This window comes from Palaemon carinicauda, chromosome 26 (assembly GCF_036898095.1).
Source record: "Palaemon carinicauda isolate YSFRI2023 chromosome 26, ASM3689809v2, whole genome shotgun sequence".
Taxonomy (NCBI): domain Eukaryota; kingdom Metazoa; phylum Arthropoda; class Malacostraca; order Decapoda; family Palaemonidae; genus Palaemon; species Palaemon carinicauda.
The window spans coordinates 97204479-97224233 of NC_090750.1; the positions used below are offsets into that span (position 1 = coordinate 97204479).

General features: G+C 46.1%; 1 protein-coding gene across 1 annotated transcript in view; it reads left to right on the plus strand.

The window, feature by feature from the left end:
* The first annotated feature begins 1706 nt into the window (after positions 1–1706).
* The window catches only part of LOC137620080 (peroxisomal multifunctional enzyme type 2-like), a 170436-nt gene continuing 152387 nt past the window's right edge, over positions 1707–19755 (plus strand). Inside the window, exons 1-2 of the mRNA XM_068350355.1 lie at positions 1707–1905; positions 16970–17104. Of these exons, the coding sequence (XP_068206456.1) occupies positions 1851–1905; positions 16970–17104 (190 nt within the window). The 5' untranslated portion in view covers positions 1707–1850. The remainder of the gene's footprint in view (positions 1906–16969; positions 17105–19755) is intronic.

Consider the following 19755-nt stretch of genomic DNA (forward strand, 5'->3'; position numbering starts at 1 on the left):
AGGAGAAAAAGAAACTGTTTGATAAAAGGAAAAGTGAGGGGGTTGAGAGAGGTGGATGACGGAGAGTTGGTGTTGGAAGGGGAGGGGGAAAGTGCCACCAGGGCGATATCACGAGTAAATACCAAATAATAATGAATGAAAGTGGATTGAGATAATGTTAGTTAAGGAAAAAAAACATTAATGTGAGCGTATGAACGAGCGAGGATTAAAAGGGATAAGCAGAAATAATTGATGATAAACCGCAGGTGAATAAGAGAGAGACAGAGAGTATGGGAAAACACTTGGAGAGCTGGGGGCATCCGTTTCAAACCAAGGCACTGTTAGACCTCATGCAGTTAGCAAGATTTGCCATGTACTGAAGTTTGTTCCATTTATGAACATAATGATGTGCCAATTGAAGTGAAGAGGAAGATGTTTTTATGTCAGGTATATTGTATGCATGCGATTCATGGTTCAATGCCAATGTTAAACCCATAGAAAAACATTATAAATGGTGTATTAAGCAGCTATTTGGTGTAAGAAAAACTACTACAAATTATGTATGTATGGTAGAGCTGGGTGTTACCAAGATACGAGCATTAATCAAATCAAAACAGGGAAAATGTTTCAAGGAAATGTGGCTTGACAGGAGCACAATGAATGGTGACCCTTTGATTCACGCTATACGAATAGTGCTTGGCTAGAATGATCAGGTTTCTAGGTAGGCTATATACAAAACTTAATTAGGGGAAATAAAAATATTTAGGAAGAAAATGCTGAACTACAATCTAAAGTATGAAACTCTAATTCAACCCGGATAGTGTTTTATAAAAACAATTAACCCAGATCTAGTTGTTCATGACATGTATTCAAAATGAGTGAAAATGATTGAAATTGAGCGCATTTCATAGACAAAAATACAGCTAAGTGCCCATTCATTGACTGTTGAAACGAGGCATTGAAACAAATGAGTTAAGGGTCGTCTACCTGTGAAGCAAAGGTTATGTTCTTGTGGACAAATCCAGACAGAAATTCATGTAATTGAAAACTGCCCTGTTTCCTTGTACATTAGGCAAATAATATTACTACAGCCTTCGAGTTGTTATTAACAAGAACTAACTACGTAGGCCTAGTGTGTAAAATTGTACAAAATCTTCTTTTATTATATTTAGAAATTTATTACCGATATATATATATACATATATATATATATATATATATATATATATATATATATATATATATATATATATATATTATATATATATATATATATATATATATATATATATATATATATATATATATATATATATATATATATATCTTGTATTATATAGTTAGTAATCAGTGCGACTTGTTGATAGCAAAAGTTTAATGCTTTAGTGCTATAATAATAGTACAATGTAAATTCAGTTTGAAATTCCATTTTCTACATTTATATATTGTAATTTGGACTGCAAGAGTTCTTTTCTAAATCATTGAATGGTTGTGGTGAATAAAGTATCTATCTAACTATCTACTTAAATTTTTAGCATATTTATACGTCTAATTTGACCATATTTAATTTTTAATTCTAGTTTAATGTCAGTTACGGAAACACTTACAAAAGTAGAAATGATACGACAGAAATTAAGATATGAAACATTCTAGGCATTATAGTTAGATAAGTGAGCGACGATATTTTTTTTTTCAATGGAACGCAACTTGTTGATAATGTTATCTTCTCCCTAACAACAACAAGAGTCCGAGTCTAAACTTTGGGCCCTGTCGGACCCTGTCGGACCCTTGACCCTGAACAACACTGATTAACTAAATCTTTTGATGCTAGTGCAGTGTCACTTTGGAAATAACTGCCTCAAGTTCTAAATATGGAGGAATTACGGTTTGATGGGAGAGTTGTAATTGTTACGGGTGCCGGTGGTGGTAAGTTGAATTTAATATCTTTTCTAAAAGACACGATATTTTTTTTTAACCAAGTATACATTGATTACCCTGTAATAATTCTTAACTCCAACCCCATTACCACACTCATAGTTGTAATATGTAATGTTAGGTCGTTCAAGTTGTGTTAAGGAGTGTGTTTATGGTTAATATCCCATATTAGAGTAAGGACGTTTAAGGGTTTTATTATAGTTACGGACGGAAAAAGCTTTTCTACTATAAGAAAGGTGTTTCCTTTAGAAAAACCTCTGTTTTCTTCGAGAATGACTTATTTTCAATGCAAATAAAAACAATTATCAAAGAAATAATAATCAATGGGGTTACTGTGGGTAGCGCAGCATATACTGCTACCAGTACATAGAAGCTTGATGTTTATCTTTTCCTGCAAGCGAAGCGGGCACGGCGGAGCAAAAACCATTAGGTTTTTAATATATATACTTGTTCTTAGGCTTTCTAATGGGTTTTCAGTTTAATTTGCTGTTAAAATTATCAAATTTAGGGAGCCTTTGTATATCAGCGGCCAGTTCCTCCAGGAAGCATAAAATATGGACACCAATTAACCCAAACTTCCCCCCCTAACTTAACCTACAAGTTGTGTCCTGAATGCCCCCCTGCGAGCCCCATTACATTGCCGTATTCTTAGTTAGCCGTCATTATACATACATATGGCCGCTATCATACACCCCAAGTTCAGCGGAAGTACATTATTTACTACAGAGAGGAAAATCAATGGTTTCTGTTCAAAATGTTGTTCTGTCCTCAACTATAATTTTACAAGTTTAAGTGGCTGTCCAAGTTTGAATGTAAGATTCATCCCATTATTTTTTCTTCATTTTCTACCACTGTTTAACTTTACCTATGGATCGTTTAGAGATGCCCCAATGTACGAAAAACATGGTTCCCCAGGTCAGGTTAGGTAAGTGGTTGTTGCCCCCAATGTGTAAGGACATCATGTCCTAGGATCAATTAGCGGGAGGGTGAGGTTTTGATATTTACGGGTACAAGTGTTGGTGTAAGTGTATAGATTTTTAGGGTGTATGTATGATAGCAGCCACCTGTATGTATGATGACAGCTGGATAAGAATACGGCAGTGTAAGGGTTGTCGCAGGGTATTGTTAGCCCCCGTTAGGCAAGCACTCACCTGAAAGAGGGAGGAGAGAGACAGCTCACTTCCACCTCTCGCCTGCCGAGCACGTTCCCACACCTGAGCGGTCGGGTAGAAACACATGCGCTAGGATGTATTATCATTTCTTGCCTCGCCAGCGCCTTCAGGAAAATGGTGTTTTTCCAGCAAGATCGGATCAAGGTGCTTAGGTCACCGAATGCCAACGATCTTGTCATCGCTAGTGTTCACAGGTGGAGCCCGCTCAACCGGAACGATTGACAGATGGACAGCGGGGAAAGGACTCACAGCATGACTCAAAGTCCACGCGTCCTCTTCCTTCCCAGGGTACACCATCTAAACCTAGGGAACACAAGGGAGCTTGATTTCAGGACCTGATTCAAGCGCTGAGGCAGGCAGTTGGTATCCCAGCCAACCTTCCACCTTCCCCGTAGATACCCAGCATCCTGTTGGAGTCCTCAGTAGGGAGTGACGGTCCAGCTGATCCGAGGCAATCTAGCATAGATAAGACAGCCACTACCTCCTCCTCCTCCTGTCACCCACAGGGCTTCGAGATATGAGGATTACCTCAAAGCCAAGAATCTTGTCAATCAAGATCTGACCTGGGAGACAATGGGAGGGATTCCGATCACAACCAAGAGGAAGAGAAGGGACTGAGTGGCCGTCACCCCCACCCCAGGGCGAATATGATCCACCTTCGTACAAGTGAGAGATATAAATTTCTTACAGAGGTTTCTCCCACAGAGAACTATAAGCTTTTGGCTATAGAAGTAGCCAGAGAAGAGCCTTCTGTAGCACTTATGAAGGTTCCTCCTCCACTGAAAACTTCCGAAGGCACAAAACTAACGAAAGCGACCAGGAAAGAGGATTCCTCCCTACTGGGCGAATTTGAAATTTGCCCAAAAGAGAGGAAGGATTTGAAGATGTTGCCCAAGAACTGGCGTTCTCTGAATGAACATCAGAATTGAGGGGAACATTCAACGGTTCATGTCGCTCCCGTAAGATCGGGACATAGCGGACTCCCTCCCAGGGCCCACTCCTCAACGGGAAGAAATAAAGTTGATGACCTCCACCCTCCCCGGGCTGCTATAGATGCTAGCTCGGGAGAGGAAGAACCTTGCGACAACAGCTTGGAACATTCAGATGGAGTGCTGCCAGCTTATGCCAGCCTAAAGATTACACCTTTAGAGCAAAAAACTCAGTTTTATGAATAGTACTTACCTGGCAGTTATATATATATAGCTTAAGTCTCTGACTTCCGGCAGAATTTATTCGAAAATCACGGCAACCGCCTTGTGGTGGTTGTGCGGTTAGGTGGTTAACAACCCTTACAGGGTGGTACCTGGAATCATTCCCATTTTCTGTTCCTCAGATTATCTCTGCCGGCCGGATCGACAACATCGTTGGTAGGCCATTAAGAGTTTTTCGAATAGCTTCCCTACATCGCTGTTTTGGACTTCGTTTGGTGAAGTACTGTACACTGTTTTGGGATTTGGCAATCGTGTTTTGTTATAATTTTTGTATTTTTTGCTTTGTTTATCATGAGTGAAAAACTTCATATTCGTGGATGTGCGAGTGATGTATGCAAGGTGAGGTTACCGAAAGTGTCGGTTGACCCTCACACAGTTTGTATGGGTTGCAGGGGGTTTGAATGTGCACTAAATAATAGGTGCAAGGAATGCGAGGGTTAAATGAAGATGATTGGTTAGCTATGAAGCGCTATGTGCGCAAACTAGACCTCGATAGAGTTAGGAGAGCTAAATCAAAGTCAAAGTCTGCTAGTGAAGCTAGTTTAGATTTATCTATTGACCCTTTAATTGTTACCTCTTTGGAAGTTGTTCCTTCCCCTTCTACAGGATCTGCCACTGCGGATGACCCTTGGTATGCCAGGATGGCTGCCGAGTTGGAGGCCATTAAATTACAACTTGGGGCCTTTAAAGGTAAGGGTGAAAGTGATTTTAGTGCTTGTGAAAGTGCAGTGGAAGTGGCGGCTGATCGAACCTGTCATACCCCTAGGTCTAGACCTCTACCAAGCTCCCAGGACCAAGGGAGAAGGTACGTCGAAAGCCGAAAGGGGGTGAGAGGTGCTTATCCTCGGTCAGTCGTCGCCTAGGACAGTCCTGTTGCGACTTCCCAGGCTGCTCTTGACCGCCGAAGGAAAGGCGTGTCGGATGCGTTTGTGTCTTCACCTGATCCTTCTCCCAGACGCAAGTGGCAATACGAATCAAGACCGACGAAGAGAAGGTGGGACCGGGATGTGCAGTCTCGCTCTCCCTCTCCCGGTTCTAGTAGCCGAGAACCTGAGCCTTCTGAGGACGACTTCGATGTTGTTCCTGTTAAGAGGATGAAACAGAGAGTCCTTAGCCCAGTTAAACCTGATAAACTCCCTGCTTCTACTGCCAGCGCTCCCAAACAGCTGCCTCCTTCAGAACCGCGAGAACCAGCAGAAGTTGCTAAACTTTTCATGGCTGTTATGCATGAACAGCTTCCATCGCTAGTGCAAGCTTTCAGCCGCCCTCCTTCCCAGTCCGACAGACGTAAGGATGTCTCTTTGCCAGTTCAGAGATCGTCTTCTAAGAGGGAACGAAGTATCTCTCCAAAGAAACCTCTGCGCACTTCGTCGGCCGTACGACAACGCACACCCTCTTCATCGGCTCGACACCAGGACGTTACTTCCTCTCGCTCTCGGCGCCAGGACGATACTGCCTCTCGCCCTCGGCGCCAGGACAATTCCACTTCTCGCTCGAAGCTCCAGGACGATTCCACCTTGCGTTTTAGGCAGCAGGCCAAATGCAGCCTGCATTATCAGGACGAATGCAGCCTGCCTTATCAGGACGATACCACTTCTCGTCATCAGGATGATACCGCTTCTCGTCATCAGGACGATACCTCTTCTCGCCGCCAGGACGATAGCAGCGCTCGGCGCCAGGACACTTCCTTCTCTAGGCGCCAGGACGACGCCTACGCTCGGTGCCAGGACGCAAGCAGCTCTCGGTGCCAGGCTGCTTGCAGCCCACTTCTTCAAGACGTTGGCCTTGATCAGGACCTCGATGATGTATCGGAAGAGGAAGAGAAACCTACCGACTCTGCTAGTGACTATAAGGTTCTGTCTCGCTCCCTTTTAGAACTTTATGGGGAGGAATTCCAACCTTTGGCGCCTCGTTCTCCTCGGTCACAATTCACCAGGAAGAAGGCTACGAAGCATTCGGCCTTCATCAAAATGAAACTTTCAATTTCTGCCTGGAAAGCACTCGCTAAGGTGGGTGATTGGATGAAGGAACGGAGGCAAGCGGTCAAGACCACCGTTTCTTTCCCACCATCTCTGCTCGCTTCCAAGGCTGGTATGTGGTATGAGACAGGGGAACCTTTGGGTCTAGGAGTGCCTGCCTCCTCCCAAGGTGACTTCTCTGCTCTTGTGGACTCGGCAAGAAGACATGCACTGAACTCTGCCAAGGTGATGTGGTCCATGTCGGAGCTTGATCACCTCGTCAAGGGAATTTTCAGGGTTTTCGAGGTTTTTAGCTTCCTAGACTGGTCTCTCAGGACTCTGGCCAGAAAGACAGAACTTCTGGAAGGCACAAAGGATGTGACGAGTACTGTATCATGTCCTGCATGGACAAAGCTCTAAGGGATGGGGCTAATGAGTTGGCTTCCCTTTTCTCAGCAGGGGTCTTGAAGAAGGGGGCCCTGTTGTGCTCCTTCACCTCTAGATCGGTGACTGTTGCCCAGAAGTCGGAGCTGCTATACACCCCTCTATCACACCATCTCTTTCCCGAAGCTCTGGTCAGAGATATGTCCCTTTCTCTGGCACAAAAGGCTACTCAGGACGTTTTATCTCGGTCTGCTAGGAAGCCTTTGCCTGTTGCTCTTGCTTCTCTGAAGAAGGAAGAGAAGAAGTTCCAGCAGCCCTTTTGGAGTAGGGATTCCTCGAGAGCGGATTTCAGGGGGAGAAGACAAGAGTCAGGGCCAAGGACCAGCAGAGGTTGCGTTTAGGCCCCGATCCAAGAAATGAGATGGAAGTCCTCCAGACAACAGTAGGGGCAAGACTGTCTTGTTTTTGGCAGTCTTGGAAGAGGAGAGGGGCGGACACCTGGTCCCTCTCGATGATCAAGAAAGGTTACAAGATCCCCTTTTTAAAGAAGCGTCCTCTCTCAGACACTCCCCTAGCCTTAGGTGCTCAATATGCCGACGTGGGGAAACAAGAAGCTCTTCTGGAGCTAGTCGACCAGATGTTGGTCAAGGGAGCAATAGAGCCAGTTCAAGACCTTACCTCCCCAAGAACTCTGGTGGATGGAGACCAGTCCTAGATGTCAGCTCTCTGAACGCCTTCGTAGAGAAAACAAATTTCTCCATGGAGACGACCCAGTCCGTGCTTGCAGCAGTTCGTCCAGGCGACTGGATGGTATCTCTCGACCTGCAGGATGCTTATTTTCACTTCCCCATTCATCCGACTTCAAGGAAATATCTGAGATTTGTGATTCAGGGCAAGTGCTTTCAATTCAGGGCACTTTGCTTCGGTCTCAGCACAGCTCCTCAAATTTTCACCAGGCTAATGGCGAACGTGGCAGGCTGGTTACATCAGGAGGGGATAAGGGTCTCCTTCTATCTGGACGACTGGCTGATCCGATCCCAGTCGAAAGAAAAATGTCTGGAGGACCTACAGAAGACCTATACGATGACTCAGGACCTGGGACTCGTCATCAACAGGGAGAAATCTCAGACCGAACCGAATCAGACTATTCTCTATTTGGGGATAGTTCTGAATTCAGTTCTTTTTCGGGCTTCTAACTCCCAGGAAAGGCAGACCAGGTGCCTAGAGAAAGTCAGAGGATTTTTAAAGAAGCAAGAATGCTCAGCGAAGGAGTGGATGAGTTTGCTGGGAACTCTATCCTCCCTAGAGCAGTTTGTCTCGTTGGGGAGACTGCACCTAAGACCTCTGCAACACTTCCTCGCAAAGGTATGGAACAGGAAGACCCAGGAGGACACTTTTCTTTTCCCATTCCGACAGAGATCAAGGATCTTTTGATGTGGTGGCTGGACCCAGCTCTGTTAGAAGGGATTTCCTTGTACAAGAAGAACCCCGACCTAGTGTTATTCTCAGACGCATCGGAGTCAGGCCTGGGAGCAACACTAGGGAACAAGGAGGTCTCAGGCATTTGGGAAGGAAGTCAGGTCAGTTGCCATATCAACAGGAAGGAGTTAATGACAATTCTGTTGGGACTAAAGGCCTTCGGAACCTCGGTGTCAAGGAAGACTGTGGAGATCAATTCAGACAACACCACAGCTCTCGCGTACATCAGGAAACAAGGGGGAACTCACTCCCTCTCTCTGTTCAGAACAGCGAGAGAGCTTCTCCTTTGGGCGAGCGAGAACGAGACCCAGCTGTTGACGAGATTTGTTCAAGGGCAAAGAAACATCAGGGCAGACATGATTAGCAGGAAGGGACAAGTTCTTCCCACACAGTGGACTCTCAACCCGCATGTCTGTCAGAGCCTCTGGAAGTTGTGGGGCAGACCTGTAATAGACCTTTTTGCCTCCAACTTGAACAAGAGGATCCCCAACTACTGCTCCCTAGTACCGGACGAGGAAGCGGTAGCAGTGGACGCCTTCTTGATGGATTGGACAGGGATGGACATGTATGTGTTTCCCCCGTTCAAAATCGTCAATCTGGTCGTCGGAAAATTTGCTCTCCTCGATTCGGGACGAATGATCCTAGTGGCTCCATTCTGGCCTGCAAGGGAATGGTTCACCGAAGTGGTGGGCATGCTGATGGACTTCCCAAGAAGACTCCCGGCAAGTCCAGATCTTCTCAGACAGCCCCACTTCGAGAGATATCATCAAAACCCCCTCACTCAAACTGACTGCCTTCAGACTGTCGAGAAGCTCGTTAGATCTCGAGGCTTTTCGGCACAAGCGGCGAAAGCTATTGCCAGAGCAAGAAGGATCTCGTCACAAGAGTCTACCAGTCTAAGTGGGAGACCTTTAGAGCTTGGTGCAGGCGGCACAAGATATCCTCGACCACTACCTCTCTGAGCCAGATTGCAGACTTTTTATTGTACCTCAGACAGGATGCTAAGCTGGCTGTATCTACCATCAAAGTATACAGGAGTATGCTCTCAACCGTCTTTAGGCATGGAGGCCTAGAGTTGTCTCAAGATAAAGATTTGCAGGACCTCATTAGGTCTTTTGAGATGACGAAACAGGTACAATTAAGACCCCCATCTTGGAACCGGGATGTGGTGTTTAAGTTTCTGTGTTCCAAGAAATTTGAACCTATCTCGCAAGCCTCTCTTCGAGATGTAACAAAGAAAACCCTCTTCCTTATGACTCTAGTGACTGCCAAAAGGGTCAGCGAGGTCCAGGCGATTGAGAAGCGTGTATGCTTCAATCAAAATGGAGCAGTTTGTGCCTTAACGTTCGACTTTCTCGCCAAGAACGAGAACCCTTCGAAACCCTGGCCTAGGACGTTTGAGATCCCTAACCTCACGAACCTAGTGGGTCAGGAGCAGGAAAGACTCCTCTGCCCAGTTAGGGCCCTCAAGGCTTATTTGGCCCACACTAAGAACGTGAGGGGTGCATCCAACTCGTTATGGTGTTCAGTGAAGGATCCTCAAAAACCCCTGTCAAAGAACGCTTTGTCCTTTTTCCTGAGGGAAACTATTAGGGAAGCCAACCTCTTATGTGAGGAAGAACACTTCGCCCTGTTGAAAGTACAGGCTCACGAAGTGAGAGCCATTGCTACCTCTCTGGCATATAAGAAAAATATGTCAGTTAGGCAAATCATGAACGTAACGTTCAGGAGGAGCAACTCTGTCTTCGCTTCTCATTACCTCAGAGAGGTGAGAGTAGACTATGACAAGTTTGGGCCCATACGTAGCTGTGGCTTCTGTATTAGGCAAAGGAGTTACTACCCCCACTCAACCTTAGTTTGTATACATGTTTGAAGGTTTGTATTTTTATGGTTGTCTGAGGACCTCGTCTTGTGGTAAGATTCCCTCAGTCCAGATAGATAGTTTATATCTATTTCTGCAAAGTTAGGTGGTTAGTTTTAGTAAGGTTGCAGGTTTTTATTATATGGGGCAAAGGTGGTTTCTGAAGCCTAGTCAAGTTGTTGGTCTTACCCCTTTGTCAGACTCGATGGAGTTGTTTGCAGCATAGCAGGTCTACTCCTGGCTGAACACGCCTAAGGGAAAGCGACTCTAGAGGCAGTAACCTTTGAAGTCGGCTACCTTAGCAGGTAAGGAATCAAGGTGTTTTTTCTCCTACAACTCTTTTGTTGTTTCCCCAATGATGTTTACTGTCTGTTTCCCTTTTCCAAATGTGTGAATCAGCTATATATATATAACTGCCAGGTAAGTGCTATTCATAAAAATAAGAGTTTTTATGATAAAACAAAGTTTTATGAATACTTACCTGGCAGTTATATATATATATATTTTAAAGCCCACCCACCTTCCCTCAGGAGACAGGTCGGGCAAAGATAATCTGAGGAACAGAAAACGGGAATGATTCCAGGTACCACCCTGTAAGTGTTATTAACCACCTAACCGCACAACCACCACAAGGCGGTTGCCGCGATTTTCGAATAGATTCTGCCGGAAGTCAGACATAAGCTATATATATATAACTGCCAGGTAAGTATTCATAAAACTTTCTTTTATCATAAAAACTCCATATTGGATCTTTTTGCAGATGCTCACTTGCATCAGGAAGGTTAATAACCTGGAAGAGGCTGATGAGAGTTTGTCCGAGGTCAAAGACACTGTGTTGGATCAGTTTTCCAACGCACCGAGACCCATGAAGCCCAAGGTAGGTCTACCTTGGTCGAGGGGGGTTAAGGCAGCGAAGAAGAGAGCGTACTCCTAAGTGGCAGGTACAGTACGTCGCTCTCCCTTTGAGCAGTGGACTCCTCTAGACTTCTACTTCTGCCATATGTAAAGCAGAGAAAGTACTCTGAGATGGTGGGAGGCGACCCTTACCCCCTTCTAGTCGATCCAGCCATTGTATTTCTTACCCAAGGTTCATCTCTAGCCAAACTGGCAACTCTACCAGTCCAGTTCTCTGCGGTGGATGCCACCAATATGGAACGGGTTGCTGAATGCACCTTGCAATATGCGACCTGGATGGACTTGGTTGGACATGGTTGGTTATCTCGTTAAGAACAAGGACTTTTCGATACCCACGAGGAGAGAGACATTATTTGCCTTCCTATTCTCAGGTGCGAGGACCCTTGAATTCCTGAGAGAGAACATGGACAACCAATTGGGCAACTGTGTCCTGAGACAACGAGATCCCGTAGTCTCAAGATTCCAGATTTAGGTGCCCAAGACGGAGGTGATGAAACTCCGGAACACCCTAATGGACGGATTCTTTATTTAATGGGGACGACATTAAAGAGGTCTTAGACTGATGGAGAAGAGGCAGTCAGGACACTTCTCCAATGAGTAGTTACCTCTCACCCCTATTAACCCGCACCCCTGCAGGAAAGGCAACCAACCCCTATGCCTTAAGGCCAAAGAAAAAGGGTACCAAATAAGTGGGAAGTGCCACAGCAGGAATTCAGGCGCCTCTTTCATCCCAGAGGAGGAAGAAAGGGTAAAGGTAATGTGAAACCCCAGCGAGGATGTTACCGTTAGGGAGGGCAATCCCCCAACCTGTCCACCAGTGGGGGGATGCCTAAAGAGCAGATGGCAGAGGTGGATGCAATATATAGCCGACCCTTGGTTGACTCATATTAAGAAAGGGGTACACCGTCCCTTTTATCGACTCTCCTCCTCCTCTGATGACAGAGCCTTATGGGAAGGGATCAGTGAAGAACCAGGCCCTCTTGGCTGAAGTCACCATGCTAGAGAAGGACGCTCTCCAAGAGGTCCCAGATAAATTTACTATTTTTACTATATTCTCCTCCTTTATATTTCATTCTTTATCTGATTTCAGCTTATCAACACGAAAGCAATTTCATCACTAGATACATACGAACCAATACAGACATTAGAGCGTCCCTAACAACAATGTACTGTAGTTCAAACACCATGAATCCAATCGGCTGACTACTCCTCCGATAATCACCCTCTCTAACAACAACACGTAACGTGATGTTACTGTGACATCACTAAAACAACTCTTTTCTTCACGGATTATCCCTATATTGCCTATTTATTTCTTAAAAAAAACCTGTTAATGTTTTTCTCACATCTTCTCTTATGTATTTATGTATATCAACCCTTTCTAATAATACTTTACTTCTTCCCTTACTAACCTTTCAACTATCATACTGTACTATGGTAAATTCTCTTATGTTGAATAAAGTATAGAATAAATCCTCTAACTAATCACTCCTGGGATGGTCCCCAGGCTTCTACAGTCGCTTATTTCTTATAGGAAAGGCGTCTGGAGGCTGGAGACCCTTTATCGACCTCTAGGCTTGATTGAGTTTGTTCAGCAGACTCCGTTCAAATTGGAGATGGCTCAAACAGTCAGAAAGGCTGTCAGACCTCGCGACTTCATGATCTCGTTGGACCTGAAAGATGCCTACTTCCAGATCCCAATTCATCCGTCATCCAGGAAGTACAGTACCTATGCTCTCCATAGAAGGATAGATAAACCAGGTCAAGGTGCTCTGCTTTGGACTGTCCACAGTACCCCAAGTGTTATAAGGGTTTTTATTCTAGTGTCCACCTGGGCACACAAGAACAGCATTCTTCTTCTTCGTTACCTAGAGCCTTCTTCTCCATCGAAAAAAGCTCCTCGTATTTTGCCAGGATGTGGGATCCTTATAAACCGAGAGAAGTCTCAACTGCAGCTGGTCCAAGATATGATATATTAAAGAAGGAGAATCAGGACCACACTAGACAAGATCTTTCCGTCCGAGGACAGAGTAAAGAGACTGAAAGAGATAGCCCAGAACTTTCTCTTGAAGAATCAGGACCACACTAGACAAGATCTTTCTGTCTGAGGACAGAGTAAAGAGACTGAAGGAGATAGCCTAGAGCTTTCTCTCGAGAGAAGAACTGCCAGCACACTAGTGGCAGAAGGTGTTGGGACACCTGACATCTCTAGAAAAGTTAGTGCCCCGCAGCTGTCTCTGTATTCGGTCTCTACAGTGGCAGCTGAAGACCTTTTCGGTCTCAGCACAGAGATCCACAGAATACCCTAGTACCGGTGAGATCCGAGCAGAAGAGACATGAGTTGGTGGGTGCTAGACACCAACCTCCTCAGGGGAGTAGATCTTCCCTCTCCCCCGCCAGATTTGTTGCTCTTCACGGACGTATCAATAGAAGGGTGGGGGGCTCAACTATTACACCTGACGGCATCCGGGGTTTGGTCCGAATCCGAAAGGCGGTGCCACATAAATCTCCTAGAAAAGAGGGCAGCATTCGTGGCCCTCAAGCATTTCCACCGGCTCCTTTCGGGACACTACATAGTGTTGATGAGCTACAATGCTACAGTAGTGTCCCACATAAACAACAAACAAGGAGTTTCCTTTTCACAGCGCCCATGCCAACTAGCTATGGAGATCCTCAGATGGACGGAAGAAAATTCGGTAGCCTTAACAGCCCGCTTCATCCCGGGCAAGAAGAATGTGCTGGCGGACAATTTGAGCAGGGGGACTCAGACAGATGGCCCCTAATGGTCCTTGAATCAACAGATAGCATACAAAGTCTTGACTATGTGGGGTTCGCCAACAATAGACTTCTTTGCGATGTCCCTCAACCGGAAACTTCCCGTGTACTGCTCTCCAGTACCGGACCAACAGTCATTCTGGCAGGATGCTTTCCAACACACGTGGGATGGGACAGAATGGACGTCTATGCGTCTCCCCCCTTGACCTAGTAAGGAGGCTATTGAACAAGGTATGGGCATCACAAGATCTAGCAATGACCCTCATACTCCGCTGTGGCAGCATGCAGAATGGTTTCCAAACCTTTTACATCTGCTCATTGAGGCAGCAAAAGAGCTCCCCCCACTTCCCAAGCTACTCAGACAACCACTCGTGAAAATTTTTCGTCAAGCGATTCCATCACTACGTCTTCAGGCCTGGAGCTTATCCAGCAACTCCTCACAAAGAGGCTTTTCGAAGCCAGTTGCTAAGCACATGGCAGGATACCTCCTGAAGTTGTCGTCTGCAGTATACCAGGCGAAGGGGTCTGTCTTTTATGGTTGGTGTCGTGGTGTCTATCCTCTCAGTGCCTCTATTCCAACAGTAGCGAAGTTTTTACTGTACCTCAGGGAGGAAAAACTCAATTCGGTGTCAGTAGTGAAAGGCTTTCTCTCAGCTTTGAGCCTTGTCTTTGAACTGAACGGAGTTAACATTTCCTCCTTGACGGGATTGTCACTCCTTACACAGAATTTTGAGCGTTCTTGCCTCCAGTCGGAAGTTAAACCACCTCCTTGGAATGTTGTCAAGGTCTTATGTTCACTGAAAGGAGCCCCTGATGACCCTTTCCGTCAAGCACCGGATAAGGACTTGACCTTTTGGGCTTGCCCTCAGCAAATAGGGTCAGCAAGTTTCATGGTCTTTGGTACGACATTGCCCATTCAAGGGGATGAGGGCAAGGCCACACTCGGTTTCGTTCCTGAGTTTGTTGCAAAGACTCAAAATCCATCAGTAGTAGATCCTTTCAGATTGGGAGTCTCTGACCTGTAACAGACACTCCTGATCAACTGTTACTATGCCTTGTAAGGGCGTTAAGATTATATCTCAAAAGGACGAGAAGAGCTTGACCCCATATCAACAGGCTCATCGTTAGCACGGGAAGACCAAGAGGAAAATCATGAAGAACTCGATATCCTCTTGGATCAGGTGAGTAATAGAAAGGACACTGGCCTCAGACATCTTGCTGTCAGGTAGGGGTCCCCATCCACATGACGTCAGGGGAGTAAGTAGTAAGTACTTCCCTAGCATTTCGAAAGAATTTTTCTGTACAGCAGGTACTTCAAGCAAGCAGGTGGAAATGTGAAATAATGTTCACCATCCACTACCTGTAAGACATAACCCACAGGAGCCTAGACACGCTCTCAGTAGGCCCTGTGGTCACTGTTCATAACGTGATCTAACACCTCGTCTCCCTTCTGGGGGACAATTATCAGAGGGTTGAGGCGGAGGTTACCCGCGAAGAAAGTTTAGGATGAATGTGTGAGTGACTGGTCACTTCCTACTTCATCTTCCCCTCTCTTGGGACGCAGCATCCGTGTAACTCAGCACAGCTGACCTCGTTCTTCTGGGGGTCAGTATCACGATCTTTGGACAACCTAATATATACGTATATATTTGTTATGTCCCAGTTCTCCTATAAGGGGGAAGGCAGGAAAAATGTGCATTAGTATAGGGCACGGCCCGAAGTTACTAACTACTGTCTAACAGACTGATCCTTTATTTTCCAGCAATAACTGCCCAAGCCATTCTCCTAAGAGGATAATGGGTTGCGGGATCCCTCACGGTAACCCTTTACAAGCAGCCATCCCACGATAGTTTCCAACAAGTGGGTCACGGACTTCCACGCACCTAAAGGGGAGTCTCCACAGTAAAAAGCAGAAAATTTGTATGACAAATTTGGAAATAATTTGTATTTTTCCTAACATACAAACCTGGAGGTCTTTACACATAATGTACCCACCAGCACCAACCCCTGAAAAGTCCTGCTGCAATTATAAAAGTAACGGTTAGTCGCTAGTGCTGGTAGGAGTGGGGGCTAGCCTACCCTGTTCCTCCCCCGCTAACTAGTGGTGGGTAATCATATCCTTTAGGAAAAGCTTTTTTTTTTATTTCATTTTTACCCGCTAAGCTACAACCCTAGTTGGAAAAGCAGGATGCTATAAGCCCAGGGGCTCCAACAGGGAAAATAGCCAAGTATGGAAAGGAAACAAGGGAAAATAAAATGTTTTAAGAAAAGTAACATTAAAATAGATATTTTCTATATGAACTATGAAAACTTTAGCAAAACAAGAGGGAGAGAAATAAGACAGATTAGTGTGCCTGAGTGCACCCTCAAGCAAGAGAACTCTAACCCAAGACAGTGGAAGTCCATGATACCTATGCTATGATACTACCCGAGACTAGAGAACAATGGTTTGATTTTGGAGTGTCCTTCTCCTAGAAGAGCTGCTTACCACAGCTGAAGAGTCTATTCTACCTTTACCAAGAGTAAAGTGGCACAGGACAATTACAGTGCAGTGGTAACCCTTGGGTGAAGAAAAATTATTTGGTGATCTCAGGGTTGTCAGGTGTATGAGGACAGAGGAGAGTAAGTAAAGAATGAACCATAACCAGATAAGAATACAATGTAGTACTGTCTCAGCTAGTTTCAGCTTCGCTGAAATAAATACTCCACAGTAATGAGCTCCAGGTTTTTATTACTAGGAAAAATACAAAGGATTTCCAAATATGGCATATTCATACCTTTGTGCAAATTTTATGCTCCTCATAAACCTTGAAAGGATATGTGATACAGTATGTCCAGTATGTCTTATTGCTATGAATGGGGAGTATCCTCCTACAAATGAAAAACATGGGCACACTTGAAATAGTTGTAGCCCTTATAATGGGTTGATTATCTGAGGAAAATTGTTTAGATATAGCCATAGATGACTTTTTTTTCTTCTTTTTGGTAGGAAAATCTGTGATCAGTAAAATAAGTTATAATAAAGAAAATTTGTATGAACAATCACTCTTCCTTATTACAGAATTTGAATATAAATCTATTGATTATTATGTTTGCAATTACATCTCTCTCTTGTATCCAGACATACTTGATGGTCCCTATAAACAAGCTTTATAATTTAATCTAGATAGCTTTGAATTGGGGTTCTTAGATACTTGTCTAATAGGATTGGTAATGAATATGGAAGTGTTAAAATTATTTGAACAAACTATATATTATGCTAGCACTTATGTGAAAATAATGTCATGTGTACTTTATCAGGCCTTGGTCGTGCATATGCTCTCCTATTTGGATCGCGAGGGGCAAAAGTTGTTGTAAATGACCTAGGAGGAGACAGATCTGGGAAAGGAAGTTCTCCTGCAGCAGATAAGGTTGTGGAAGAGATTAAAAATGCCGGTAAGTGTTGTAAAATAAGTTACTGGGTAATTATCTTTCTATTTCAAGGAAGTCATTTTAAGATATGTCTATAAGAGATAAGATATTTATTATAGGAAATGTTTAGGGTGATAAAAAGTTATGTAAAGTATTTTTGGGCATTGGACTCACAAGAAATTGGATATATTCTTTGTTCCGTAACTGGAATACAAATCAACACTATTTATAGGAGTTATTATTTTCGGCAAAGCGAAAGGACGAGCCATTAAAATTTAGTGAGGGTAAATGATACGAATTATCTCCAAATATGGCATTTGTTCTGTAACTGGAATACAAACCACACTATTTAATGGGGGTATTACTTTCGGCGTAGCTGAAATGACAAGCCATTAATTTTCAACGAGGGTTAACTACCCACACCGCAAGTTAGCGGGGGCTAGGGAGGGTAGCTTGCTACTGCTCCCCCTCACACACCTATGATTGAGCTCACTTTGCCTTCGGCTCGGATGGTGAACGGACGTTGCCGCTCTTCATCCTTGCTGAATATTGGCAACCATCAATGCCATTTTGTTTTCTCTTTTTCTCTTAGTACTGCATGTGTGTGTGAAGTTGACTTCTGCGACCATGCGCACCTGCCCTGGACTCTACGGCCACCCTTGTGGAACATATATGTCGGTGGTCGAGACTGATCCTCACGCCCTTTGTCCTTCCTGCAGAGGTCAACGGTGTGATAGTGTTAACAAGTGTAATGAGTGCAGGGAGTGGTCTTCCTCCCAGTGGGAGAGGTTTGCGCAATGGCGGAAGAAGTAGTCCAAGCGGGATATTTCTTCTTCAAAGGTTGCTTTGAAGGGAGAAAAACCCAAGGCCTCTTCTTCCATCGCCCAACCTTCCTCCGAAGCTCCTACTCGTTTGGTCTCTTACGAGAGACCGTCGAGTAGTAGCGTAGACCAATTTATTATCGACTAACCCTGGGTCTCGAGAGATGATGTTGCTTCCCCTAGCGAAGCAGCCCCACCTCTCTCCCCGGGTGAGGCCTCCAAGGAAGCCCTGCTGCAGTTCATCCGCATGGGTGCTTCTGTTAAGCAATCCTCGTCGCTGTCAGAGGTAGATCCCCTGACTCTTGTTGACGTTGTTGTGTCAGAGGTGTCTCATGCGGTGTCATTCATCTCCTCTGCCACTCCAAACTCTACAGCTGTAGCTGCCAACTTAGTTTTCCCCGTTCCTGACCATCCTCCAAGAGGGAAACTAAGCTCAACGTCGGTCTCTCCTGCAAGTGTTTCTGTCCCTCGGGGGAGCTCACTTATAGAGACTCCTCTTCGGAGGACTGCTGACGGTCGGCTTGCTGATCCAACGGCCCCCAGAGGGCGCATCCATCGGAAGGCTCGCCTTCCTCTTCACCTTAGAGGTCTCCCTTCACCAGCGGTAAAGAGGCACCTCTTTGGTTCAACGTCATCACTGCAGTCCCCCACAGAAGAGCCCCCTCTGTCAGACCTTCATACATCAACCATCACTGCACCTGCAACCAGTCTTGTGACTTCGTTCCTGGACCCCTCTGCAGATCGTTCGCAATCTCCTTCGGTGGATGGTCGTCCTTACAAAGGACACGCCGGCCATCCATCCTCCAGACCTGCCGACCTTCCATCACCTTTCCTGTCGCCAGTAGAGCCCACTGTAGCTCCACCAAAGTGTGCAGCGGCGCGCCATCAGACTCGCAATGTGCGCCACGCGCCCAGACCTTCAGTGCTCACCAGCAGCTCTTCACCCTACAGCGTTTCGGCCCTCAACCTGCTCGCCCTCACAGATGGCAGCAGCCTCAAGCGCTTGCGCGCCAACGTTCAGCTACACGTCAGCGCTCATGGGTGCGGTGCGCACACGCCCAGGGTTGCCCACACGCCAGCACACCACAGCGCGCTTACGGTCTCCTGTGTGCCCACGATCTCCTGCACGCCAGCGCTCTCCTGCGCCTACGCGCCCTTCACTCATGCCCCAACGCTCGCCTACGCGCCAGCCCTTTCCTGTGCGCCAACGCTCACCTGCGCGCCAATACTCTCCTATGCGCCAGCACTCTCCTGCACGCCAACATGTGCGCCCTTCATCCCCAGCGCTCCCCCGCGCGCCAGCCAATGCCAACCAGCGCGCCAAATACCTGCGCGCCATCATTCTCCAGCGCACGAGTCTGTAGGTGAGACGACAACCACGTTGCCGCTCTCACCTACGCGCCAACTTTCACCAGGGCGCCAGCGCTCGCCTGAACATTCCCGCTCACCTGCGTGCCAACTATCTCCCGCGCGCATGCACCACCTGTACCCGCGCGCCAGCTCTCTCTTACGGACACGCGCCAACACACTCCCGCGCGGCCACGCCCGTGCCAAGATTCTCCCGCGCGCGCGCAAAGACTCTCCCGCGCGCGCGCCAAGGCTCTCCCGCGCGCACCAACAGGCACGAGCACAGATGCGTCACCCGGCAAGGTTGCCATCGCCTCATTCCCCTCCCCGCAAACGCATACCAGCGCACACTGCGGGAGAAGGGAAACACTTTCAAGCAGAGGAGTTCAGGATCCCTAAACTGCCTTCTAAGGCAGATCCACCTATCACAGTGACTCCTCATAGGGAACCTTCGGTCCCTTTCCCTTCAGGGGATCTGTGTGACAGTGCATCCGTCAGCCAGCAGCC